The sequence below is a fragment of the Charadrius vociferus genome, unplaced genomic scaffold, assembly GCF_000708025.1.
Source record: "Charadrius vociferus isolate BGI_N301 unplaced genomic scaffold, ASM70802v2 scaffold88, whole genome shotgun sequence".
NCBI classification, from domain to species: Eukaryota; Metazoa; Chordata; class Aves; order Charadriiformes; family Charadriidae; genus Charadrius; species Charadrius vociferus.
The window spans coordinates 791,431-819,145 of record NW_009649619.1 but is presented as its reverse complement, the minus strand read 5'-3'; the positions used below and the strand labels follow the sequence as shown (position 1 = coordinate 819,145).

At 36.9% G+C, this 27,715-nt stretch overlaps 1 protein-coding gene across 1 annotated transcript in view; it reads right to left on the bottom strand.

The window, feature by feature from the left end:
- RGS12 (regulator of G-protein signaling 12) overlaps positions 1-27,715 on the bottom strand; it is an 82,129-nt gene that overhangs the window by 45,233 nt on the left and 9,181 nt on the right. Inside the window, exon 2 of the mRNA XM_009890517.1 lies at positions 19,630-19,749. Coding sequence (XP_009888819.1) covers positions 19,630-19,749 — 120 coding nt within the window. The remainder of the gene's footprint in view (positions 1-19,629; positions 19,750-27,715) is intronic.

Here is a 27,715-nt window from a genome sequence, read left to right as displayed (position 1 = left end):
GGAACGGTCATTTACTTTGGCAGCTGGCATGAATGTAGATTCAAACACCGAGTACAATTCTCCTCCATGTTTTTGAAAGGTATCAAAGTAAAATGAATAGGATTCTCATGACAGTAAAAAGAATATTTACACTACCTTTCAAAAACTGGGAAGTTAACTGTTATAAAATACAATTTTAACGGAAAAGTTGTGTGATTTCATAGAGAAGCTCAAACATTACAGTAATAGCACTACTTAATTAAGTTATATGGACAATGAGATACCATTTTACCTCAATCCATTTAGCATAAATTAATGCATTGAGCTTTCTACTCACCATGGGTTGGTTTTGTGTGTTTATTTTAAATGCTTTGGCTAATGCATGTTACATTACATGTATCAACATCTTAAAATCTCTCCAAGCAAGGCCTTAGTAATTATTACGCTTAAACATTAAAAAAAAAAAAAAATTACCCCCAGGAAGAACAGAATTTCTTACCCAAGTATCGACCACCTCTTTCTGTGTTATTAGGGTATTTCAAATTTCCCTTTGATTTTGATATATTCTAACTATATGGCTTTTTTTTTTTTTACATTACAGTGTCACTAAAACTACCCAGCATGTTCCAAGTATTATTAGTTTACTTCTGTAGATCACAGAATAAAATTTAAGAATAATTCATTAAATTCATTTATGTAACTGAAATAAATCCACTTAATTCAACAAAACCAGCTACAAACTAAAGCTTATAAATATTGTGTAAGAATTTACAATAATATGTTCAAAACATGTTCATGAGTACTTCGAAATCTTAATATAAACCTGTCAGAAACTGCATGCTGTCCACATTTAGACAAAGCAGTTTCTTTTCTAAACTGTTCAGCTGAAATTTGTCTAGATTTGTTCAAAGGTGTAAGTTGCAGGACCAGATTTTTTTAAATACTATGATGATCTCATTTTAAAAATTCACTATATGTTTGGGGCTGCTTTTCATTCTTCACCATTCACGCTTACCACCACTGGAGGCTCTTCAAGACAAAATTTGATCTACTATACATACGAAGATTGATTATTTTGTGAAATTTAACACTTACCACATGCATATTAAGAACTATCTATTAGAAAACACATGTATTGAAAAGCTATAAAATTGAACAGTTCCTGTGTGTAACCATTCTGAAAGATGAGGAAGGATAGGGTATAACCCTGTGCCAGTTAGGGCTAAAGTGAAGATTTAAAAAAAAAAAAGTATTTAAGTATGTCATTCCAAATGACAGGACATACACATATTCATTTTGTAAATGTACATATGAACTATCACCCACAGATAAAATCTAATTGTATTCAACCCTCAAATCTTTCACAACCAGATAAGAACTGAAATTAGTGCTTCAAATTACTCTGACGTCCAAATTGGTCTAGGAAAAAGCCCATGGTATATGCCAGAACTCTGACGGTAACAAACTACCAAAATTAAAAAAAATACATCTAGTTTAGGGAAACTAAAATGTCTTCCAGGATATCTCTTTGTGGGAACTCTGCTGGCTCATCTAGCTGGATTAGCAGCTGAAGGATAGAGACACACACACCCCGCAAAGGTGGAAGATGGAACTCTGCTCCCTAGACTTCAGGGCAAGATCTTGATCACTGTGATCCAAGTGAGGAGCCCAGTGCCACCAAGCTGAACACTGACTTCCCAGTTATCATACACCGAAAAAGGTGTACTAGGGCTCTGTAAACTGGCAAGTGCTTCAGCATATATTAGATAGCATAAAGTTCTGATTGAGAGAAAACATGTAAAATTTCTCTTTGTATCATCTCTCTTTGCTAGGTGGAAAAACCAGAAGGGCCCATAAGTTTTTTGATGTCGTGTTCAGGATTTGCTTGCAGCAAATCTAGAAGAGTATTAGTTTACAAAAATTAACATAGAGAAAACTACTTTGTGAGTACATAAACTTTTTGTTACAGTATAGATGTAGACAACATAGTACCTTGCACCAACAACAGGGTAAAAAGGGAGAGAGAGCATAAAGGAGAATAATTCATAAGGTTGAAACAGCCTGTATCTTTTAGCTTTCATGGTCTATAACCTGCTAGATGTGTGCACCACTGCATGAAACTAGGCTGATGACATCTTTCAGTTGCAGAAACTCTTACCCAGAAAATCCACTTAGTGCCACTTTACATGTTCCATTTTACCTGGATCAGGTCCCAGGAAACTAAGTACTGTCAAAGTCTGCCATAAAACCATGATGCAGAAAACCCCAAAATACCCTACCCAGATCCCAGACATTACATTGAGCAAATAAATCTATGTCTACAGACTAGGGAGGTAACACAATACAAAAATGTCCTTTTTCTCCACCTCAAAATTTGTCATTCAAGTCAAAGTCATGCTCAAATACTTGAGAAGAACAAAGGGGAAAATGGGGATACCAGGAGGGGTGACACATACTGGGAAATGCCAGGCCTTAGCAATAAAATGAAGCAACATGAAATCATCTGTGCTAATAGACTGGGGGTGAGTGCCTTCTTGAGTCAAAAAAGACTGAAAATATATATTTCCAACTCCTTCTGAGACGCAGAGGGATAAAAATCTATAAGGAGAGTGAGGAAGTATTCCTCTCACCTACCCTTACAATGACAAACATCACAAATTAAACAGAGGCATCTATTTCTTCCCTGGGCATCCAGAAAGATTCAGAGAAAAGGGGATCTAAAGTGACCTCTCTCTGTGTCCTTTCTAAAGCACACTTTCTTCCAATACAATCACCGACTTTTTGCTGCATCCAAAGAATTCTCTGACTGCTCGACTTCTGTTAGACTTACCTAGTACAATATTATACTACACACTATTTTACAAAAGCCCCTCTAACTAAGCCTTTCAGCTTGGAATAGCATACCTAGCTCCACCGACCCTCTAAACTGGTTTTCTCATATAATTTCAATATACAAAAGAAAGAAGCCTGGGAAACTTGTGTTGTTTAAGAGATGAAGCATCGAAGATTTACTGAGTGAATACAAATAGCCAACTTTCAAACATTCTGTCACTTAGCTCAGGGAAAGACTATCACTCAGTCGACTGCTTGCATCTAGCTTTGTTCAAACTCCTTATTAAATCACCTGAAGCAACTTCTTCTTTTGCCACGGTATGAATTACGAGCGGGTCCCTAGATCTTTGGTCACATTACTCCAAGACTTATATTAAATACATGTATTTTCATCCTTTTAGATGCATTACAGCATTAACATTGTACAAACGCCACAAACTCCAATGATCTCTGGGACAAAGATCACATCTCAAAATATTGGTAAACATTGTTCTAACATTCTAAATAAAAAATAAAGCCACATTACTTATAAATTATTGCTAGATTTCCCTTCTAATAAATAAACACAAATGTATTTGTGTAATATTATAATGTAATATTTGAGTAATATTATTTTTATCCTCAGTTAAAAATAGTATTGCAATTAATGATTTAGACTTCTATGAAAAGGATGACCCTTCAGAATGCCACTTGAAAGAGGAATATTACATAATTTGTCTTTTCAATTCTCTGTCATCAAGTGCATTTCTAATAGTTAATACAAAAGTATTACAGAAGTAAGAATTCCTAAGGAAAAAATACAGTACAACTACTGTACAATAATTTTACTGAATACATTCTTCAGGTTAAATATTTTTGTCAAATATTTGAATCTATAAAAACAACATATGAACAGTAAATGCTGTGACATTTGGAATTCCTTAAAGAAATAAAGGTTCAACTTTTTACCCCAAACAAAATCAATCTTATCACATATAAAGAGTGCCTGAAATGCCAAATCCATCCCTAAAATTATTTTGATAAAGATTTATACAAAATATATACAGTTTTACCTAAAGATATAATATTGATATAATGATACATAAAGCATATACAAAATATATTGCACAGAATTAAAAAATAGACACAGATTATAAACATACTGATTTTTTAGCTTTACACATATTGGGCACAGTTCATAAATACATCTCAAAATCTGAATGTTAGTTGGTACAATAAGATTCCCTTTACTCCTCTCTGATAATAAACCCCAATGTTTGCATTTACAAAGGAATTTTAACTCGAATACTTTAAAGTAAAAAAGCTTAAAAGGTTAAGCAAAAAGCATTCTGAAGACGGTAACATTCTTCTCTAATTTCTTGCCAGTAACAATACCCTCTTTTAATTTCTCACTGCAACGATGCCTTGCCTTAGCTAAATATAATTCGTATCACTTACCCGCTCTTCGTAAGAAACAGCAGTTATTTTTCCTAACAGTACTCTTCCTAAATTCATCTTCACTTAATACGGGAAAAGCATTTCCTTAACAGATCAGCTTCGCAAAGATTAAACTAAAAAATTCAACCCTGTTCCATGCCTGTACATGCCAGTAAAGTTTAAAGGCATTTCGTATGAAGTTCTATTTTACTCCCTTTATGTTACCCATAGCAACAGGCCAATGCAGGAAGCTGTGGTTCGTCAGGGATTCAGATTAGATCTCAATTATCTCTCAACAGAAAAGCTAGATCATTTTATATAAATCATGCCGATTGTATTTTAAAACGTTTCCTCTAACAAATCAGGAAAACAAAATGACGTTGAATTGTGTGATAGTCCTGTATTCAATAAACCAGATTTCCAAGACAGTTTTCAGAAAAACACTAGTTAATCACCCTAACATTAGTTATAGAAACATTTACATAGTAAACCACTATTTTCAGAGGTTTACATAATGCAAGCCAGAATAAAGTAGGACCTCAAACGGTCTATTCTGCTTAACTTTTCAGTGGTTAACACTATAAATTGCATGTAAAAATCTGCAGTACAAGGAAGCTTGGCATATTTGGTTTAACCTAGGAGCAGCCCATTGTCACTAAAGACAAAATTCTGCTTTCAGAAACCAACTGATAGTCTGCCCTTCCTTCCTCACTACCTGAGCCTGTGCTCAACTGATGTCAAGGCAGTTCTGTGCACAGCGCCTTAGGAACAGAGAGAAAAATAGGAGACTTGTAATGTAAGAGGGAAGTGCTATTAACTTGCCTGTGACAGCAGTCTCGTCAAGAGACTGCATATGGAAAGTATAGGATTTCATGAAGTTTGCTGGTATTCACAAGTAAATAGCGATAGGACCTAAACCATTAATTGCTGTTATTTTTTAAGCAATCAGAATATGATTTGCTGCTGAAAATAAACACCAGAATTGCAAACTGGGAATGATTAGTGGGCACTTTTATGCTAGTGGGATGTCCTTAAAGCCAAGGTGGACTTACTGGTAGTAGTTTAGGAGACAGGAATCTTCTCCCTTGTTCAATGCAGCATGTAGGAAACCCCCACATCCATACAGTTCCTAGGTTGAGCCCCTAATATAAAAACAACCCTATGAAGAAGGCAAATATTACTCTGAACTTATACAGAGAGAAACTGAGGCAAAAAGGTGTTAAGAGCCTTTACTCAAGATCTCACAGTAGGATTGACTTGCAAAAGGCAGTCCAGTCCGCACATCTTCCCATTTCTGGATTTAAGATGAAGACACTTGGTTAATAGAAAAACTCAGTCTTCTCAAATTAACTTAGAGTGATCAGAGAAGAAATTTTAGGCTAATTGCAGATGAAAATGGAGGAAGCATACTTTAACAAGCATTCCAGGGACATAAGCAAATTGCCGCAATGGATGAAGTTCATTTTAAGACTGATTACTTGTTTGAATAGGCATACCACAGCATTTCAGAATGCTGTCTTCTACAAGTATTTAATACCATGAAGAAATGCAATGGAAACAAATGGGTGGGTAGACAGGGAAGGAATGTGTTTTACAAATTACACCCTCCATTATTTTAGGACTTGAGAAGCAAACTCCCTATGGTACTTGCACAGAAGAAGAGTTTTACTATGTGTGCATAAGGATTAAAAATCTATAATTTTACAAAGAAAAAATGCCAGAGCTGTTTAAATAATGCATTTTGCTTGACACTAAACCAAGTGGGGTGCAGAATGTATTGTCACTGTCAATACCTTAACCAACCACCACCACCATTACAAATATGCAGGTGACCAGGTGCATAATCATCCTTACATTGGATAAGTAAAAAGCACAAACGGATCAGAAATGCCTAGAGAACTTTCCCGTGAATGCCCCTTCGGGGCAACACAAAAAAGGACTTCTATCAAGAGTGTTTACTGAATGATCAACCAATCTAGAAGTCACCTAAAAAGATCAAATGTACTAGCAGAGTTTTAACAGGTTACCCAGGGATGTCACCCACACGAACGACTAGGAGAAAAATAACCCGGCATACAATGGGATGTAGCTGCAAGACTAGCAGTTCACTGGCCCAACCATAGTGAACATCGCTACAAACACTGTGTGTGGGCAATGTTTTATACGTTCTATGCACTCATACTTGGTGTTATAAACCTAATAATCCCTTAGTTTAAACAGACCTTTAGAGTTGTTGATTTTATTTCATTGAACTATGCATTGCACGTCCACATTTTTTCCATACAGTGATGGGCTAGCACTGCAAATAAGCTCTACCATTAAACAGTACCAGTTAATGATAATGGCTATGAAACGTCACGTGACTCTGAAAGCCCTTTCAAATATTCATATCCCTCTACATTTTCACAGGTTCTTTCAGCAGCCGCCAGATCCAAAATCTTGTGATTTTGTGTACCATATTTGTAAACCAGGCAGGCAACTCAAAGTTCAAAGGTCAAAAGCAGAAGGAATGTTAATTTGCCAAGCTATTAATGGAAAGTGTTAAAATATGACACAACAGCTTTAAAAACCTTATTCAGATATACCAAAGACAACAGTTGTAAACCCACATCCATCTGCTTAGAAGCTAAACTGTGGGAAGAGGTAGAGACCCCAGATATGGTTGATCCGTTTTTCCCTTCTACCCTCCCTCCACTTCCTGCTCATATTTTCTTTTGTACATTTGTTTTCAGAGCAGCAAAAGCCGAAGAGAAAGACAGAATGACAGGAAGCCTGGATAAGTTTTAACTTGTCAAAAGATGAATAGGATTTAATATATCCCTGACTCCTAAAAGAAGAAAACACACACAAAGAACACCAGGCAACTAGAAAAAGGCAATCCCCTGGGCCAGCTCCTAGGCACACAAATTCCTAAAGTAAATTTGACACTGGCAGAATGCACCATCAAAAATCTTAAAACTCATCAATACCAAGTATTTCTTTTTTTATCTCGTATTAAAGAAAGTAACAACTACTTGCATGAAAGCCAGAGGATTAAAAAAAAAAAAAAAAATCTGTTAAGAGTATGATTTAGCTCACTGACCCAAGTTACTGAAATAAAAAGCAAGAGTATCGAAAAGCCTACACACAAATTAAATAAACTTTGCTATAAAACGGGTTTTCTCCCCAATTCTCCAAATTTTCTATAGTCTGTGTAGATATATTTTTGTCAGTGATTTGACAGCTACTCAACAATAAACAGACCTCATACGCACTACTGATTAAAAGAGGGAAGATTCTCCTATTTACAACATTGTAGTTTCTCTCTATCAATTTCAAAGATAAAAGTCCTTCCTATTCCAAGGCACTAGGAACGAAAAACATTTTCAAGCCAAACTATTTGGAATTTATTCGTGTATAAATAACTGAGACACAAGCTGCCTTGTTAAATACCAAGACTTCCTATACAATAAATTCAGTGAAGTAAAGCGACTGGATGCAAACTGCTGTTCCGAGTGCCCCCTGCTGTCTGCCTACACTTCTGATGTACACATTTCAGTTCTGGAAGATTTACCATCCAGAAATCTACTCTAAAAACAAATATTTGGTTTTGAAAGCCATATTGTAAACTTTGAAAAATACTTCTGTAAAGCCTGACTGTAAACTGGTAATAAAAAATACACTTTTTCACAAATATTTGTGAAATAATTACTGTTTTTTTTCCTTCTGTTAATCAACATCTTAAGACCACTGAATTCTCTCCACGAATAAAAACATGCAGAAACAGCATAACTGGTACATCCAGATAGAGGATGACTTGCAGCCCAGTAAAAAATTAAAATTCAATTACATATTAAGGAGGATATGATTAAGTGACTGGTCACTGAAACACATTAAGCCACTTCTGAATTTCCTACTCCTGCAGATGGAGCCTCTCAGAATAAACAGATTTTGAGGAAATCCATGTAAAACTGAGCATGAAAACTACTATTTTTTAAGTAAACAATGCAGATATATCTTTCCAAGCCTTGCAATTGTTTCTTTCCCTTTACATTTAAAAAACCTGATAGTTTTGCTGCTATACTTTTAGCATTAAAGATAATTATAATCTGAGATACAGAGACATAAAGAATAAGACTATCGTGTCAAAATTTCATAATACAACTTGGACCTTTACTTACAAAATATGTGTTTTCTGAGCAACAAGAAGCTAAAACCGGTTTGAAGTCTCTACACGTCAGAAATTTTGTATTTGATAAACACTTTTCATTTATTTTCAGTTATTTTAATAACTCATACCATCTGGATTCTGTTTTATCAGATAAAAATCCAGCTGGAAGAAAAAAAATCACTTTAGCTGCACACCTTAAAAATCGCTGTAACAATTAGAAGGTAACTTATAACTTTAACATGGCATTCTTGCTTTACAGAAACACATGTGCAAGTGTAGTAAAAATTAAGTGAAAGATTTATAAAAAACTTAATAGAGAAGTATCTGTCTATCTACTAAACTCACTCCACATTTTAAAAACAATACAATGCTAAAGAGAGATTTAAAACATATCTATAAAAATGGTGTATTCTTAATTTCATAATAGAGCTTATATAGAAAGTCAACTTAAATACTTATACTTACGAACTTTGTCTCTTTAAAACCTCATTGAATCCTTAGAAGCATTATTTATCATATTTCACTGCAAGATTTCTTAGTTCGGAAGGCTACTCATTAAACCATATTCCTGTTTTCTGTTCGCTTTAGACAAACAAAACTTTATACTTACAGACACTTGACTATCAGTAAAAGTTTTCTCCATGTATAAATAGTTTAATAGCTCATTGTTAAGGAACAGTCCCTTCAACTTTATTATTACGTTCTTTCTGAACACATATTTACTTCTTCCAGAGTCCAGTAAAAAAATGAGGCTTCTCTGCCTGTTGCCCTATCAACACCTCTCCCATTCTCCTCCCTCCCCAGCACATTCTCCGCCCTCAATACTGGTTCTGTATCTTCTCATCAAAAGGAACAGGCAGCTTTTAAAATGTTGTTTAGGCAGGTCCTGTGTAACAATAAAGCTTCTGTAAGACAACAGCATGCTGCTGAGGAATCTGCTAATGTAAAATGCATTCGGTAAGGGCCTACAGGACTCTGTCTTAAACGTTTGTCCAAACTTGTTTAAGCATTGAGTCAACATTGTTTTCTCCTCCAAAGTGTTCTCTTTTTTAATACATTCCCCTTTGATGAGTGCGTTACCTGAATGAACTAGGCCCCCAATCCCTATAAAAAAAGACTTAAAATTTAATCTAAAAATACTTTAAAAAAAAATAAATTGCTAAAACTGGTAAGACTCACAGCAAATTTATTTCAGTTTCTGGCATGTAGGTACGTGTCTCAGTATGATACAATCACATGTATGCATATTATGCAACCTATCTCATCCTACCAAAACGCTCTGTGTTCTTTTGAGTAAGCAGGGCATTGGCATTTACAAGGATCGTGTTCCAAGTGAAACATGATTCTCGTAATTTTCAATACCACACCTACTCTCCAGACAGACCAGCAATATCTGTGTATTTTCAGAAAGAAATGCACGCACTTTCTGCCCAACCAGTAGTGCTTAATTACCATCCTTCTGCAGTTCCTCAGTCCAGAGTGAAATGGAGGATGGATTTTTACTGCACATTTTTAAATGTACAGAAAAAAAAAATAGATAAAATGTTTGTAAATCAATGAAATCTTTTGAGGATTTAATATTGAATAAAAAGCAGCAGCTGATCTAGTAGAAGCTCCACAGGTGATTCCTCTTTTTTTTTTTTTTTAAACTTCACTGGACTGATAAATCCATGAAACAATGAAAATTAAATGGTACCGATTCTTATCCAAAATACCAGCAGTCTAAGCATGGAGACAGGGAGCGAAACAATTCACAGATAGCTACAAAGCTATCATTTGTGCCGTATGCATTCTGTGATTATACTCTAGAAATACCAGTTCAGTTCATTCAGTAAGGCCTTAATTCATTCCCTAACATTAACCAGATCTCACAGAGCAAAAATCCCTCCTCACCCCCATTAGCACGTGACACGACAAAAAGGCATACCAGGTAACAGGAAGAGCAGCCAAGGGAGGGCAGGAACACAGAGGCATGAAACCAGTCACCCAGTTCCTCATTCCCACCCAGAATTACCGAGCAGTCTCTTTTGCAGCAGCAGCTCTACCCAGCAAAGCTGCAGGCGCCCTCTCCCTTAGACAGCTGTAGTACAAACAGTAAATGCTCCCGGAGCCCATGGCAGTTACGCTGTGCTATAGGAGATGCTATGGTCAGCATGGCCTTGGCTTTACAAACAAGTTTACACCAAGTGAATGGTAATGCAGCTTCCTGTGCCACCAGTACAATCCATGGTCCCACAGTCAAGGAGAAGCAATGTCCATCCTTGAGCCTAAGAACACAAGAATCAGTTCAACACACAGGTTTATCAAACCTAGTATTATGTTGCCAGCAGTGGCCACATACAGATGTCTACTGACAAGTAGCACAGGGCAACATACAGGACATTTCCCTGATTACATTCTCCCAGACTCCAGGTATTTTTAGTTCAGGAGATTTCCCGAACCTGGTGTTGCTTGTCTCCTTAATAATCCCCAGTGGCTTTCTTTTCCAAATACTTGTCCACTTTCCCCCCAGGACATGCAAATTTCTTGCATCCACAGCACTCAGTGGTGAGGCGTCCCACAGACCGACTTACCTCCTGCATGAACAATCGCGTTCTGTTTGTTTTGCTCCTGGCTCCAGCTACCTTTAATTAATGGTGCTGACTTCTTGTCCTGAATGAGACACTAAGCAGTCAATCCCAACTGCTTTTGCTATGCCACCCATGATTTTGTATTCTTCTTACACCTTTCTGAACCTTTTTCACTTCTAATATATCGTAACCTTTTTGAAATAAAGAGACGAGAACGTAACATTCAAGGTGTGGGCAAATCATAGATTTATAAAATGATTACGTGGTTTTCTTCCTCTATTCCTTCCTTAATAATTCATAACATAAGATTTTGTTTCATTGCTACTGTATTGAGCTGATGTTTTCACACAACTGTCTCTTATAACTCAAAGACCTCACTTCTAAGAGGAAACAGCTCAGAGACGTACATATATCATTTGCTATATGAAGCTAGGACTATTTTGCCTCATTTGCATTGTTTTACATTCCTCTGCATACATTTTCACCTGCCATTTCATTGTCCAGTCATTCAGTCTTACAAAAGCAGCCTGCTTCATCTTCAGGGACTGCTCTTATCCTTATTACCTTGAGTAACTTCACCTCACTGCTCACCTTCTTGGGAGGAGCCTTGAAAGATGCTCTTGAATCAACCAGTGTAACATAAGAAACTGAAGCAAGGGCCAGCCTTAGGCAGCCAGTAATTCTGGGTTTCAATAACAGACCCCAGTACTGTAAGCTATTACTCTGCCTTAGTGCCAGGGGGCTAACGTGCCTCATGAATTAGACCCAGGAAAGCAAAGAGTTTTAGTTCAAAGAGAGCAAGTCCGATTTTAAAAGAACACTAGGTTATACACACTAGGTTATAACAAAGGTTATGCAGAAGGACACCCCTGAGAGGTTGCCTGCCTGCCTACCAAGAATCCCAATCCAGCAAGCACTGTTTTGTCACTATGCAAAGAAACCGGAACCAAAAGAATAGACCCAAAACGAAGGTCCTATACCTTATATTACTGAACTAAGGGATATGACCCCTTTGTATCTTCAGGTAGTTACCTTAACTTGTTCACTCTGGCTGATACTTGGCTTCCACAAAGGTGACTGCATCAGAGATGTTGACAGCTTATGAATTCACCTGTCTCTCTTTAATTACACATCTTAACAATGGCGGAACTATCTACTGACAAGAAGCAAGGCCTGCTGCCTGAGGATTTCAGCGACTGCAAGTTCTCTTCTAGACCCTGAAAGAATATAATGTGCCTCTGGATCCGTGACAGAAATTGGCTTGTGTTGGACAGCCAAGCCCAGAAGCATTAAGGCTTGGACAGCACTTAAGTGGCAGGGTCAGACAATGTACTGATTGCTTCCTTGGGGAGAAATTACTCCATACAGTGCCAACTGTCTTTGCACATATGGGGACTGAACTCCCTATGGAATCCATCCTAGGCAACACTGTTGGTTTCTTCTTCTTCTACTTGGGCACCAAAGTATGGGATGAGCACTGCCGTGATAAGCACTGCCATATGCACCTCACAAAGGAAGTAGAGATGAGATCCAGCTCCAGCTCTCAGCACATTCTCTGACTACTCAGGTTTTTACATGCAAACTTACATGGCAAATTTCTCCAGAATCTGAAGTAAAGAAAATAACCCAAAAGCAGTGGAAAAGAGTAAACAGTAAAATTACAAAAGTATAGTCACTTTACCAATTGCAAGAACAGAAACAAAAAATCCCATTATTCTTAGTGTCTGGAAAAAATCTCACAGTTTAAGAATCTGGATTGTATCTAGAAATAAGTATCTCTAATTCACGACAAACAAGAGGTTACACACAACTGTACTCATCTGTTGACCAAGTCATCTTTGTCTGATACTTTAAAAAACAGTGTGAAGAACATAAGAACTTTCCATGATAAAGTCTGTAAGTGATAAGTATACTTATAAGTATCACTTATAACTGATAAGTATACTTAGAGCATATATTGGTAATCTTTATAAAATTATAGTACAGTATAAAATACCAGCAAAGACTTAAGCTTAACGGCCAGTGCACAATCTGTGGCAAAAATAAATAAATGTATACTGTGAGCATGATATTGTCCTCCTTTTGGCAGTAACAATGGATATAACTAAAGTACCTGATAAGATCACACATGCCAAAGTAAAATCCTGAAGAAGATCCTCTAGAATACACAGAAAAAAGATTGAAATTCTTAACAGAGCAGTCTAGAGGACCAAATGTGAAAAAATTATGCTCTTGGAAATCTTTAAGGCACACTAAGAATGATGCCAGAAAAAAAAAACCCCAACACCTAAGGGTCACCATAGGCGTCATCCAGAACAAGATGACAGCAACCTACAGACATATTCTGTATATCTGTACTAGCCAAATAAATAGCGCTATAAGCTACTGCGTAGTTCCAAAGACAGCTGGTGCTTTCCAGCCAGTATCATACCACTAAGCCCTCCCAACCTCCTATCAACGAAGTTGGTTGCATCCAAACTGCCTGCTGGGCACAGTGATGTTAGCTATTAGGGCTAACCTCTAAACCACGTCCAAAATCATTTGAGAAAATGCACTAGTTGGCCCAAGATGAAGCCACACAAATGACAACTCTAACAACGTGACAGTACAAACACTAGCAACCCCCTGCCTACCCTCGTGTCCTGGCAGTGTTTGTTTACCAGCAGAGGTGTGCAGCCACTATGCAGCACAGCAGGTAAACAACTCCAGCCAGGACTGTAACAATCACAGGTGTGAACAAAGCAGAAGAATGCCTGGCAGAAACCTCTGGATGTTTTCAAAGCCTTATGGATCAGCTCCATAAACACATAAGCTACAGTAATTCAAAGTAAAGAAATCAATGTTTAATGTCATGGTTAACTTAAACTATTTAAAGCTATATATTACAGTGCAACAAGAGGGTCTGGGCTATTATAGCAAATGACTGTAAAAATCCCTAAGCATACAACAGCTTTGCACTGTTTTAAAAGCTGACCCCTGGTGGCACGCTCCAAGATACAGGATCTGTCAGTCCCTGCTACTCCACCGAGCCACAGGGGACAGGTTCTAGCAAAGGGAAGAGAGGAACAAGGAACCTTGGCTGTGGTCACAGATCCACGAGGCTTCCAAAACAGCTGTGTTAGGGGCTGGACTGTGTTAGCATTCAGCCTTCAGAATATATGCATATGACACAGAAGTAGCCCTTTAAGAACTCTTATAAACATGCCAAAAATACAGAACTACCTTTTACATACAAAAATGGAGATTTTATTCTTGCATGCAGTTTTATTTCACAATTGGCCTTTTCTCCACCTTCATGAAAGCAGACAGCAAAATTGTTGATTGGTCAGTTACATCTTAGGTAAAAATTAAGACAAAATACATACAAAAGATACCATATTTAAGGATACTACTTGGTGGAACCTCTGTATACTGGCAGCCCATGGCAAGTTATCATAGCTTAAAACCACTGGTGAAACCCAAGGCAAAAATATACATTCTTTTCAAATTTTAAATTCACAATCATAAGCTGAGAATGAAGAATCCTCTTAATTTCAATCACATAATTATACTAGCCATAGCAGTGGCATTGTGGCCGTGGTGGTGATCTAAGAACGTTAGTGAAGCAAGCTCTGCAGGGAGAGTTTATACTTTTTATTAGATCAACTGACAGGGTGGGAAAAGTTTGGGGTATGTTTAGATTTTCTTGTCTGATTTTCCTAGTATACTAGTTGGTCTAATATAAGCTATTATCTCCCTGTGTAAGCTTTGTCTGATTATTTAAATAAGTGAAACAAAGACAGGTACCCACTTAAAAACTCATTATTAAGTCAAATGAGCATTTAGGGTTTTTTGCCACCCACAGATGCCAAAGCTAATATCCAGCAGAGACATGTCATTCATTAGTATAAAAACCTCATACCAAAGAGATGTGTTGTATGCTTTTAATTAGCAGATGAAATGCAAAAAAGTTGCTTCAGTGGAATTAACAAAACAGAAAAAAAAAAAAAAATCAAGCATTATTATCTATAATAACAGCTAATAATACCACATTATTAATGGTTATAATTAAGATGGAACATTCTAACAAAATTCCTCGCACTGATTTTTAAAAAGAATATATGATACATTCCAACTTTGAAAAATTACTCAACTCTAGAAATTTGATCCAACAAATGTTCTTTTTCACAAACGATATAGCTTTCAGGTTTTCAAAACAGGATGAGGACAAGAAGAAAAGCAGCAACAGCCATCTTTTTTGTCCTGATATTTACTTAAAAGAATTAAAGTCTTTCATTTTAAAAACATATCTAAATTAAAAGATTATTAAACAATACTCAAAGAGCTTGACACTTATTTGTCTAAGATATTATGTCTCTCTTGATACTATTCCGACCTATTTCAACCACACAGAAATACCAAAAGTACAACTGCCACAATGATTTTCAGGAAACACAACAGCTTTGAATGTTCTCCTTGGCGAGGAGGAATGTAAATTTGTTGACTTCAAGGGAATACTGCAAGGCTGCCCCATTGTTACAGACCTCAAAAAAAATTAAGATTGGAATGAGCTACAGTTGAAAGTGTTACAGAATCTGGTTCCAAAACTGTTGGTGAGTAAAAGGATTACTCTGTTTATGGTAATTTTTTACAAAGGCAGTATTCTAGTCTCTGCAGTCTCACAGAGTCACCTTTAATGTGTTTATAAATCTATAAACAATGTCTTTGCCAGGACAGAATCATGCAAAAGGATGAGAGTAGTGGCACTTGCCTACGAGGAAGAAAAGTAGGAAGAAAGATACAGTCATTCTCTCTAATTTGTCCAAATATTAAAAAATCTGAAATCATGGCAAGTTCTATTTAGCTTAAGCTACACCTTGCAAATATGAACCAGCAAATATGCTATAAAGTAAAATTGGTAGAAATCACAGAATTTTAATATGGTTGTTAATGGATACCATTTCATAACAACAAATGATTTATTACTACCTACAAAATAGGAATCTGTCTGTCCTTAATAAAAACAGATATCTTGCAATTTAATAAAGAAAAAGTTCTAAATACATTTCTTGTGAAAATAACATAATTAAGGTATATACTAGACACACTGATTTTCTGAATTCAGTTCCAACTTACAAAATATTCATATTCAGCCCTGGTATGAATAAGCACAATTTCCATAGTTCAGAAATAAAACTGTGTATTTTGCATTTTGTGAGACATTTCCCATACAATAATCTTAGTACAACTACATCCATTAATTTTGTACTTTCATCCTATTTTGATCCCTGCAGATTTAAAATAATGTTGTATATGGGTTCTAATTAGTAAAAACAGCATCTAGAGGTTAATCCTACAAACTTGTCTGTTTTTTTCTGTGTGTAATACAGCTTCTGCAGGTAAAAGGAAAATGCTTAAGGAGGGGCAACTATATCATTACAGCTAATTCTAACCTTCTAAGAATACTGTCTGTGCATGTATAGCCAGCCATAATCTAACAATTTTAAAGAAAAGGTGAAATATTCGCTTGCAATCATTGTTTTTATTTATTAAAATAATATATAAAAAAATATGGTTTATGCTTGGATTAGATTTAAAAAGAAACTGCAAAGAGATCACGCCACCTTATGGCAGAAGACAGCAAAACCGACAGCTGGTATGTCACACACTACAGCTCCAAAGACAAGGGGAGCGAGTTCATACTTTCACAAAAACTCCAAAAACAACTTTCTTCAGACCCATAAGCAAATGAACAGTGTTCAGCACATGCCCATACAAGAGACTGCATGGAACCTACTACACTGCTCAATTTAGATCATTAAGTTGGATGCCAGCAGGTTCAAGCTCAGAAAAGCATATTCATTTTCAAATTTCATGTTTGGGTTAGTACCTTATCCATTCCGCTAAGATAACTGCAAAGAAGACAAAAGCAACTGAGTAGCCTATATAATACGTCCATGATCATTATTCCAAAGGTGGAGTCACAAAGAATTTCCTGGTATTGTTATTTCCTCTTCCAGTAACTTTAAATAGATGGCCTGAAATAATCTAAACATGTACTAACGACATTGTGTTCTACTACACTTAGTGTAACAGTACGTGGGAAAATTGCTGCAGTAGCAACATTGAAGTTAGAACCAAAATCAAAACACCTCAACACTATCTTACTTATTTGAAATTCTTCTCCAGGTTGGTTTTTCTCCTGGTGGCTAGGATATCATTCTCTAATGCCATGCAGACAGGAAAACAAAAAGAGATTTAAAAGTGAAAAGAAGCAATTGAGAGAGAGCCATCCACACCCAAATAGCTACATGTAGTCAGGGCATCCATCCAAATACAGATTTTAATACAGATTGTTTCTTTGTCCAATTCATACCATGACCTAGAATATAAGGTTTCCCACCCAAAGTAACAGCTTTAACAATTAGGACACTGGGTAACAGAGAGCCTCTCAATCCCCCCTGTTGGTGCTACTCAGTTTATATACACTAATGAATACCAACTAAGTCATAATGAGAGAAAAATGGACATTTTAGGCCAGTGACTGTGACATATTTCTGAAATTAACAAAAATTAAGTATCAAGTCCCTATTTTCATGAATATTTATGCAATGTAAAGCAGCTCCTACAACAGAAATTAAATTATATCCTTGGTGTTTAAAACACTGTCTCAAAATGTGAGATGTGCACATAAACCTCTATGAAATTTCAACCTGGAAGAATGCGGTGTGAACCATGTTTTTCCTGTTGCACGTGAATTACTAGCACTAGGCTCTTAGATATTCTAAGTGTATTGTCTCTTACTGTGACCAGAAATTCTGTCAAAACTGGTAATATATAGTAGCAAGCTTTTTAATTTAGAAGAATCACCATTTCCTGATGAAGAAAGATGTAGCTAGATGGTTTCTAAACAGCTTTAGCCAGAGGATCTTGCTCTGTTTTTTAAAGTTATGCACTTACTGTATTAAGGTTATGAGTGCAAAGAAATGAAAAAGTATTTTCCATGACTAGTAAAAAAAAAGGCAAGACACTTAAAAGCTTCAGACAACAAGACAGAAATAGACCACAATGAAAAATGTCCTTCAAAGCATCTGAGAAACAAGTAATGACAGTTCCTACCTGCATTCCCTAAGCACGTCAGAAGCTCCTTCCATATAGTCTGTTCCCTAAAAGTCCAGTACACTGAGCTCCCCTCTCCTTTGGTTCAGAACCAGCACAATGCCGTTCTTCCTACATTTTCCCATGGCAAGAAACTCGGAATATCTCCTTCTTTCCTCCTCCCATCTCAAAATTTTTTTAAACACCTCCTTCCCATCTAGAGTAATCAGTGTGCCACGTTCCCTCCCGTGCTAAAGAGCTGTATAATATGTATCACGTGGTTCCTATGACAAGAGCTTTGCACATATTTTTGTTTCTCTCCAACCACAAACCTTCTTCCAGATAAGTATGGTAAAGGGGTAAGGGAAAAATCTCTATGGGTCAGGTTTTCCTGAGGCAGCACACTAGAAGATAAGATATAAAGAAGCCATATTCCTACAGCTGGCTGAGGGAGGCTCTCAGTAGAGCAGGGGAACTATCTTTTTAAATTTAGATGGCTTTTCATTCCTTGTTTTCACCAAAATCAAGAAGATTTGGCCACTAAGGTAGAGGCATCAGCTGACGTTACACCAAATGTGAAATAGCATTATTATACTACACTCAGAAAGACCCAAAATCACCATAACAAACGACCAACACAGAATCACAGAATGGTCAGGGTTGGAAGGGACCTCTGGAGATCATCTAGTCCAACCCCCCAGCCAAAGCAGGGTCATCTACAGCAGGTTGCACAGGATGGAGTCCAGGCAGGTTTTGAACGTCTCCAGAGTCGGAGACTTCACCACCTCTCTAGGAAGCCTGTTCCAGTGCTCTGCCACCCTCAAAGTAAAGAAGTTCCTCCTCATGTTTAGGTAGAACTTCCTATGTTCAAATTTGTGCACGTTGTCTCTTGTCCTATCACTGGACATCACTGAAAAAAGACTGGTCCCATCCTCCTGGGACCCACCCCTTAAGTATTTACAAGCATTGATAAGATACCCTCTCAGTCTTGTCTTCTCCAAGTTAAAGAGACCCAAGTCCCTCAGCCTTTCCTCATAAGAAAGGTGTTCCAACACCAAGGTGATTAGGAATTCCCTTTTCTCAACTGCTGACGTATACAGAGGAAAAACCTATTTAAGTATTTTTAAAAAAATTTCCATGCTCAGTAAGCTACATTCCTTAGGAAGTTAGGTACCACAGCAACAAATTTAACCCCCCCAAAAGAAATTCTCAATGCAATGATCATCAGCTGAATAAAAAACAAGTATGATGAGCATTTTATTTTTTTATGATATCATTATACAATGGTTCCTAAGATATGGTGAACATTTTGCTCTGCAAAACTGTATTGTTTTGCTTTACATGACCAGCTGTGATGGGTAAAATAAAGTCAAAATTCTCCACAGAAAGAGTGGTCATTGCTGGCATCAATGTAAACGATTAAGAAAATACTGAAAAGTCAGGTGATACCTGAAATCTGTATTCCCCTCACATAAACGCCATGCGATGATTAGTAACTTTATTACACTACAAATACTACTTACTTTCCTTCATTAATGATCAGCATTAACTACTGTAAGTTCCTCTCCAGGACTCACTTCTAAGTTTTAAGTGAAAGTTAATTACCTCAAGGTCATCCAGAGAACGAGTAATACTAAATCGCTTGGATCTTCCAAATGATCTTCGAACAGCAGAACGTGGGGGAGGAGCCTGATTTAATCCCATTGGATGTCCAAATTTTGCACCCTAAACAAAACAGAAAATATGTATTATTATTCTACTTCTTTAATTTCAGTACATTGCTGATCATAGCGACAGCATCTGAACTTTAAGCATCCACAGGTGCAAAATTCCAAGGAGAGGGACTTGTAAATCTGTAACAGGACCACAATTTCAACACGAGTTGGGCGCTCGTCACGCCCCTGTAAAATCATGTATTAAAATCATTAAAGTTATGACTTTTCCAGTTTCAAGTCAAATATCATAAATATTCAGCATTAAGGTACTGTATAAACATGAGTCATCAGTTAGGTTGCTAAACTGTACACATGCTACATGTCCGTATTAGTAGACAAAGCTTAATTAAAAGCAAAACAATCCTAGCTCTTAACTGTCTTAACTAGAAAATTAAAAGCAAAACAATCCTAGCTCTTAACTGTCTTAACTAGAAAATATTTGCAATGACAAAATATTTGTTCTTTCTATAGGAACTTACCATCCTAGAAATCATCTCACCCAGCTTCTGTTGGAATCTTTCTCTACATTTTTAAAAATGTTACTTTCACTACTCATTTTTTAAAAGGCTTGCTACTGCCAAGTCCAACTTTTTAAATCACACAGTACAAAATGGAGCAACTTTTGTTCTGAATAAAGAAACTACTTCACTTGGATGTTTCACGACTAGAATTGGTGCTGCAATAATTAAATCTAATAGCTTTCTCTCTTACCCATAATCGTACTCTTTGTACTTAAAAAGTCACCATATGTCAGTTAGACTACAACTCAGCTTGTATATATCCAGTTAATGCCCAATGGCAAAGTGTAAGCTTAAACCTAAGAGTAGGCACACAGTCAGTGACTGGTGCTAAGCAGATGTACATAAACTCACTACATTATGAAAACTCGTGATTATGTGCCTGAAATTTTGGATTCCTTTCACTGTAACATTCAGTGTGGGGAAAATTCCTCCCTGTCTTGTGATGCTTTTTCACTTTAGAAAATTAACAGAGTTTAATTTTCTTCTATTTCATTTCAGCATCTTTTTCATCACAGTAAGATTAAAAATATATTTATTATTACTTTTAAAATTGCTTATTTGCAGCTTTGTAATACTTATTAGATTTTAAAATTTTTATTTGTTTCTTCCTTTGGGCAAGTTGCTGTGCTCTCAATTCTGAAATATTTTGGTATCCCTTTGATCACTTGTTTGAAAGTCCATATACATCACATTAACCAAAAGAACAATCATAAATTTCACACTCTTATAATCTCTTGCTAACAACCACTCATACAAAGTAGAGCATCAAGAATATTAAACAGCCTCCTTATTGCAATAAAAGATCAGGTATCTGTTGCGTTAAACGGGCAAAGTAGTTTTGGCAGAAAATAAACCCCCTTGTGTTCTAACACTCCTCACCGAAGATTAGTATCCAATCAAAATTTTTATTTACAGTTTTTTACATTCTTATACAAAGCTCACTACTGAGCCCTGGATAGAATGGTAAAGATAAGGGCAGGGAAAAAAAGACCCTGAGAATAAAACAGTGCTTAAGAAACAATTACAAAATATAAAAATTCACTGAGCTAACCATTTCCCCAACCTATTTGGATAACAATTGCAACTAGGAAAACGTTTTCAACTGACAAAAATCTCTTCCTTGCTCTGAAGAATCAAATTAATAATCTAGGAAATTAAGGAAGACATTGCTAAAAAAATAAAGACTGCAGTTCACGAAGTATTTAATTTCCTCATAATAGTGCTCAGAAGTCTCCCTTTTCATCCTTTCTTGACTCTATTCCAGACATTCAGACTACGAAGGCAGACCTCTTTCTGCAGATCAATTAAAAAAATTGCCTTGCATACACACACACACAAAGAATCACATAGCTTAAGCAAATAGCAGCAACATTTTGCCAGATGTTTTTCACGGGACTCTGAAAAGCTGGAAATAAAAGCATCCATGACTTGAAGAGAGAACAGCCATTGGAACTGGAATGTACTAATCATCATGGCTAAAGAAATCCACAGTACTTGAGCAAAGGGAGATTACTAGTGCAATAACTGATATTAATGTAAATTTTGCAATCTACTAGGCATAAAGAAGTTCTCATACATCTAAAAGTCTTTATTACACTAACAGATATTAAAAAACATTAAATGAACCTAAAATAACTTCAAAACAGTACACTATATGACCAACAAAATGCTGCTTCATTTGCTATTAGCTGCCAAACTGAAACGCTGAATTTTGCTACATGAACATTGGGCTGTGGGTCTTTTTAAATACAGATATAAAAATGGATTACAAATAAGCCATAGAACTATTTACTACCATATCTGAAAGATTCTCTTCCACAAACGCTGTGTTGCTGAATCTATAAAAGAAAACTCTAAATATACGTAGATATTCAAGAAAATCTAAGAAATTCTATCACAGAACAGTATTAGAAACCGAACTCCATCTGATACTTCACTAAGTGTCTTCATTTTAGTAACCCAGAACAAACAGAAAAGCACAGAAATTTGTGAAAACAAGTTGGTTAGTACATTTTGCCATGCAGATACTTACAACTCTGCGACTACTAACTATCATGGTGAAAGTACAAAAGAACGTACCTCTAAAAGCCTTTATCCTGTTATGATTTGGCAGATGGAGAGGAAAAACGACAAAGGATTAAAGGCATTAACACACTGATGCTCTAAAAAAAACATTCCTTTTCCTATTCTTTTAACAAAGTAAAAGTTATGAACTAGCATGGACTAAAATACCAGTTAAATGTATAATCATGATAAAAAACAGGACAAAGAATGGGTCTGCATAATTTTTTTTAAATATACGACTAGATTACCCCTTTTCCTTAGGCTAACAGGAAATGGCATGTGCAAGTACATTCCCCTGAAATAACCACAAATCACTTACCAAACTATAGTCTTTCTTTCCCTTTTTTTTTTTTAATTTCATTTTTAACTTGTTTATTTGGCCTTGTGGATGAGCTACCTCCTAATCTACTTGACAAGAAAGGCATTAAAAACAAGTTACCAGAGAAGGATGGGTATAGCAGCAGTTTGTGAATATGTTCAAGTGAGAACAGTTTCTGGCTGATAAAAAGAACAGTGTACAAGAAAAGTACAAACAAGAAAGTGGAAAATGTTTTATTTCGTGTATTAGCAAGACAGAGGGATTGAAGGAGCACGACTCATGTTAGCCTGCAAAGAGAGGGACGGAAAGAATGAAATGATCGCATATAAGGTGACTTGCATAAATCTAGTTCTTTAGAGACGGGAATAAAAAAGGATGGACTTTTAGAAGTAATTTTAATGGATAAACAAGTTAGGCTCTGTATAACATTTCTTTGAGCAGCTGCACTAGCTTAAGCACTTTGCACATATCTGTGATCACTCACGCCAGCTTCCAAAATGCAGCAGGCTGCCCCCTCATCTCCACTAACAATAAACTACAGTTTACAAAATAATCCTGTTCCTAACACAGATCCACAGACAGTCATGCCAACACAAATGATTATGCTCACTGCCTACTCTGGCCTGAGCAAGACAAGAACTCTTCTAAGTTGGTACTACCAAAGAAATGCAACGTGAAACTATGGTAGTCAATATGATACTCTAACCTGGAGCTTGAGTGCACAGAAGCAAGTTGATGAAACCTTATCAATTATTCACAACCTAAAGAAACCAAACACCATTAGAAAAAACATCTTCAACTAGCTTAAACAAATTCCCAGCTATAGCATGAGCTGTATCATGCTCTTTCACATTCTAGCAAATGCACTTATCAAGTACTTTTTAACAAATTGCCATCCATAACAACCTGAAATTTCCATTTTGTACTACATAGTCTCTTCGTCTTCTTTACAGTTAAACATATATTGTCCTCTCATGCAAGTATCTGGATATAAGTAATAAAACAACAAAATTCCTCTCCTCTGGTACAACAGTTTTAAAGCTGGAGGAGCAGGAAGGAGGTAGCAAAGAGAGAACACTGGCTGCCCTTGGAGCACAAGGGACGAGGGAAGTGGGAGATTTTTGCTACATGTTCAAGCATCCTTGGCAACGACAAAATACAGGGAGCTGGCAGCAGGAATCCAGAAAGGGGGAAAAGTGAGAAAGAAAAACTACGAGGCTTAGGCCAGCTTTACAACATCTAGCAAATTTAATCTTGTGTGGAAAACACATTACATATTGTGACCTTGAAGGGAAACTAAAGGGGCTGAATCTCACGGGACAGAGACTTTGGCTGCTGTGTGGAAGAGCAGGAAGAGGGAAAGGTAAAACATAAGAAGGGGAGCTAATCTAAAAAGTTTAAAAAAAACAGTAACAAGCCTGATCATCTACATTTACAGAAGGACATTTTCATGTGCTTTCAAAACTGTCACAATGAAAACTTATCTCACAAGATTCACAGACATGCGAGTGAAATAATTTTTTTAAATGTTTGAGGAAAAAAGCATAAGAAAGTAATGGAATATCATGAACAAAGTTACAAGAGCGCTAAAACAAAAATATAGTTACTGGTATGTAGTAATTTTTATAGAAATTGTTTCCTTCTCCTGTTCAGGCGGAATAAGTATACTACCCTCTAATCCAACCATTTAAGATAATACAAAAGGACCACGCACATGCTAGAATGCTCATGTAGGACCGATTGCCAGCTGGATTAGAAAAATTCACCAGAACAACAGCTTGGGGAGTCTTACACAACCCAGCTAAACAGAAACAACCATCACTACCCAGACAGCAACTGGCCATCCTGCTCCAGAGTCAATTCCACAGGTAAGCATCTCCCTATACTAAAGAGTCCAATAAATTAGATTCTTTTAACAAAAACTCTGTCTGAGTGTCTGTACAACAAGTGTCAATTTGAGTACTGATTTCTGATTAATTGCCTCTAAAAAGCACATAACAAAAGGAATCTGCTTACATTCACTGATTTTATCACAAAAAAAAAAAAAGGAACAGCATCATTTAAAAGGCCTCAATTTAAGGAGCTCAGCTAATACAGAATTTCCTATGTTCTGTGTCACAGAGCTTAATCATGCTAACTATAAAATAATCCAATTTTAATTTGTCCTACTCCCATTTCCAGCTATTGACGCTTTTAAAAACCTCTCACTGTTTTTAGGCTTGACTCTATGACTTTGTATGGTGAAGTGTGTAACAGTTCAGAACCCAGATACACAGATAATATAATTTGAAACTTCTGTGGATATTCAAAACGCGCCAAATTTACTTTCTGTTAAACAACAGAAGGGTCAGTCTGGAGCAGTTCATCTTTACCAAAAAATGGAGGTTTAAGACTTCAGAAAGTAAGTTCCTAATTTAGACCCTTCTGAGAAGGGATGGGAAACACGGACACCACAGTAATGCCACCATAGTCAGTTCACAAAAGCTCAAAACATGCTGAAAGTCTCAGAGGATCACAGAACAAAGCAGTAGATACAAATACTACTACTAAAAAGTTACATCAATGTTAGTCTCAAATCTCTGGACCATTTAGCTTAACCTTCTTCTGTTGTCCACTACCATCCCTATGTGCTCATTCTCCCGATTATGGGTCCTGTTAACTGAGTGACCGCCTGTCATGGTTTGTCCTCAGCCAGCAACAAAGACCCACGCAGCCGCTCGCTCCACTCCCACAGCCGTGGGAAACAAACTCGACAGGGCAAAACTCGTGGGTTCAAATAGTGCAATTTAACAGAGCAGCAAAAGGGAAGATGAAAACAAACCAAGAACACCGATAAAGGAATACGAAGACGCCATTACGGTACGACCGGGCAGCGCACCGACCGGGCAGCGCACCACCCGAGTGGCGACTGCTCCCCTCGCCCCGGCAGCACCTCTTATAGCCCGGGGGTGTGATACCCCGCCCCCCGGCGGCGCGGGGGGGGGGGGGGAAATTAACCCCATCCCTGCCGCAACCAGGACACCACCCCACTAGAGCAATGCAGAGCAGGCAAGCCTGTAGGCCATCACCTCCCTTTACCCCTCATCCTATCAGCCAGCATCACAAGCTCTTCCAGCCAAAATCTGACAGTGCAGACTTGCAGGACTATGGGGATGAGGGTCTATGGGGCCAGAGAACGGGATGGATTGAAAAAATGAAAATTAAAAAATGGGGTATGTTGGGTTAGCGCCTCTCGTACCCTTAAAGAGATAAAAGAATCTGGGAGGTAAATGGGAAAAGCACTTGCAGTGGTCCAGTCGCCTGGACCATGACAGGAACAGGAGCGGTAAGTCCTGGGGTAGAGGCAGGCATGGTGCAGGAGAGGGCTCCGTGTGCTACGGAACAAAACAAGAATGAAGTAACGCCCCCCAGGCTGCCTGGCACTGCTGCCATCATCGTGGATTGGCATCACCTTAATTGGATTAGGTGAGAGAGGGTTAATTAAAAAAAGGTCTCGCATCATTCAAACTTTACAGACAGCTTTTCCACAGGCTTTAATGCCACTGCAATTCCTGTAATGATTTATTTATTAATTTTTTTGGCACCAGTATGACAAAGGATTCAAATGGTATTATTCACCATTACTGGTCAATGGATGTGATCACTTTTAAGAATACCTCTTTACTAATCAGATGATGACACATTTCACTTTCTTCTAACCATTACAGTGGCATTTTCAATAGCAGTTAGGCCCATAATATAATCAAGAATGACATACAATTTCATGTAAGATCTCTATGCACTTTGGGAAGACGTAGAAAAGAGGCTGTCCTGGACACTTTGGACATCCAAGTAAATGAAATTCATTGCTTGTCTCCTGTACTCAGGATACTAAGCACAAAACATTGACCACCTACATTTCAGTACTATCCTAATCTCTTTTCAAACAAAAACCCCACACATGTTGATGATATTAATGCAGATGGAATAGTAGATCATTTTCTCAGTATAACTAGATAATAGTATCTTGTATGAGTTGGAAGCCTATTCGCTGGAAATTGCAGAGGAGCAGAAAGACCTGAGTACACTAGGGGAAAATGTGGAGAAAATTACCAGTACACACATAACAATTGGTTCCAATTCATCTTGAACATTAGGTAGGCATTAGCTGGGAACATTAAGTCAGTATGGTCCAATAATCAGTAACAATCAAAAAGGCAAATGAAGAATCATCAGAAAAGCAAAAGAAATCGATAAATAAGCTTTATGAACTCATTGCCTGCCCACACATTTTAAAAACTGCTTATAGTTATGGTCAGCCCATCTCAAAAGTAATATAGTACAACTAAGGGATGGAAGATTACAGTTACGAAAAAACTTTTGTATGGGAGGAGACTAAGCTTACTTCTGCTTGGAAAATAAGTGATGGGTGATTGAGGTTTAAAACAAAATAAAATGACTAAGAGAAAATAAATAGAGAATAAGATTGTTCAGTATTTCTCATGACAAATATTAGCAGGTATGAAATGAAACTATATGGAAAGTACAATTATGTACTGTTTTCTTTCCATGCTAATAAACTGCAGAAGATATAAGTCAAGTGATACCAGGAATACTAAAAGTATAACCGAGTTTAAGAAACAACAAATTCAAGGACAAAGATTCACAAAGGTTATTATGCACAATGATGTGGATGGTGTCTCTACCGGAGGAGTCTCTAAACCATGTGCTGCTGAAAATTAGAAGGATATCTTTTTCACTGCTGTTCCATGTTTTTTTCTAAGCAGATGCTCCTGGCCGGTGTCCAAAATAGGATATTGGCCTGAATATTGGGTATCTCATCTGCTACATACGGATGTTTTCACTGATCGATTACAAAATAAGTATTAACCATCAATGCTATGTGCCATGAAAAAAGTAAAGAATATATGAAGTGGTATTGTATGAAGTATTAACAATAGAGACAGGAAAATATACGCTACAATTACACAAAAGCTTGACTAGGAAATCAGCATAAAATTTTGGTCATTGAGTTCCAAGAAAGAAGAATTTAAACTACAGTAGTAGGGCTACTGAAGTTATCTGGAGAATGA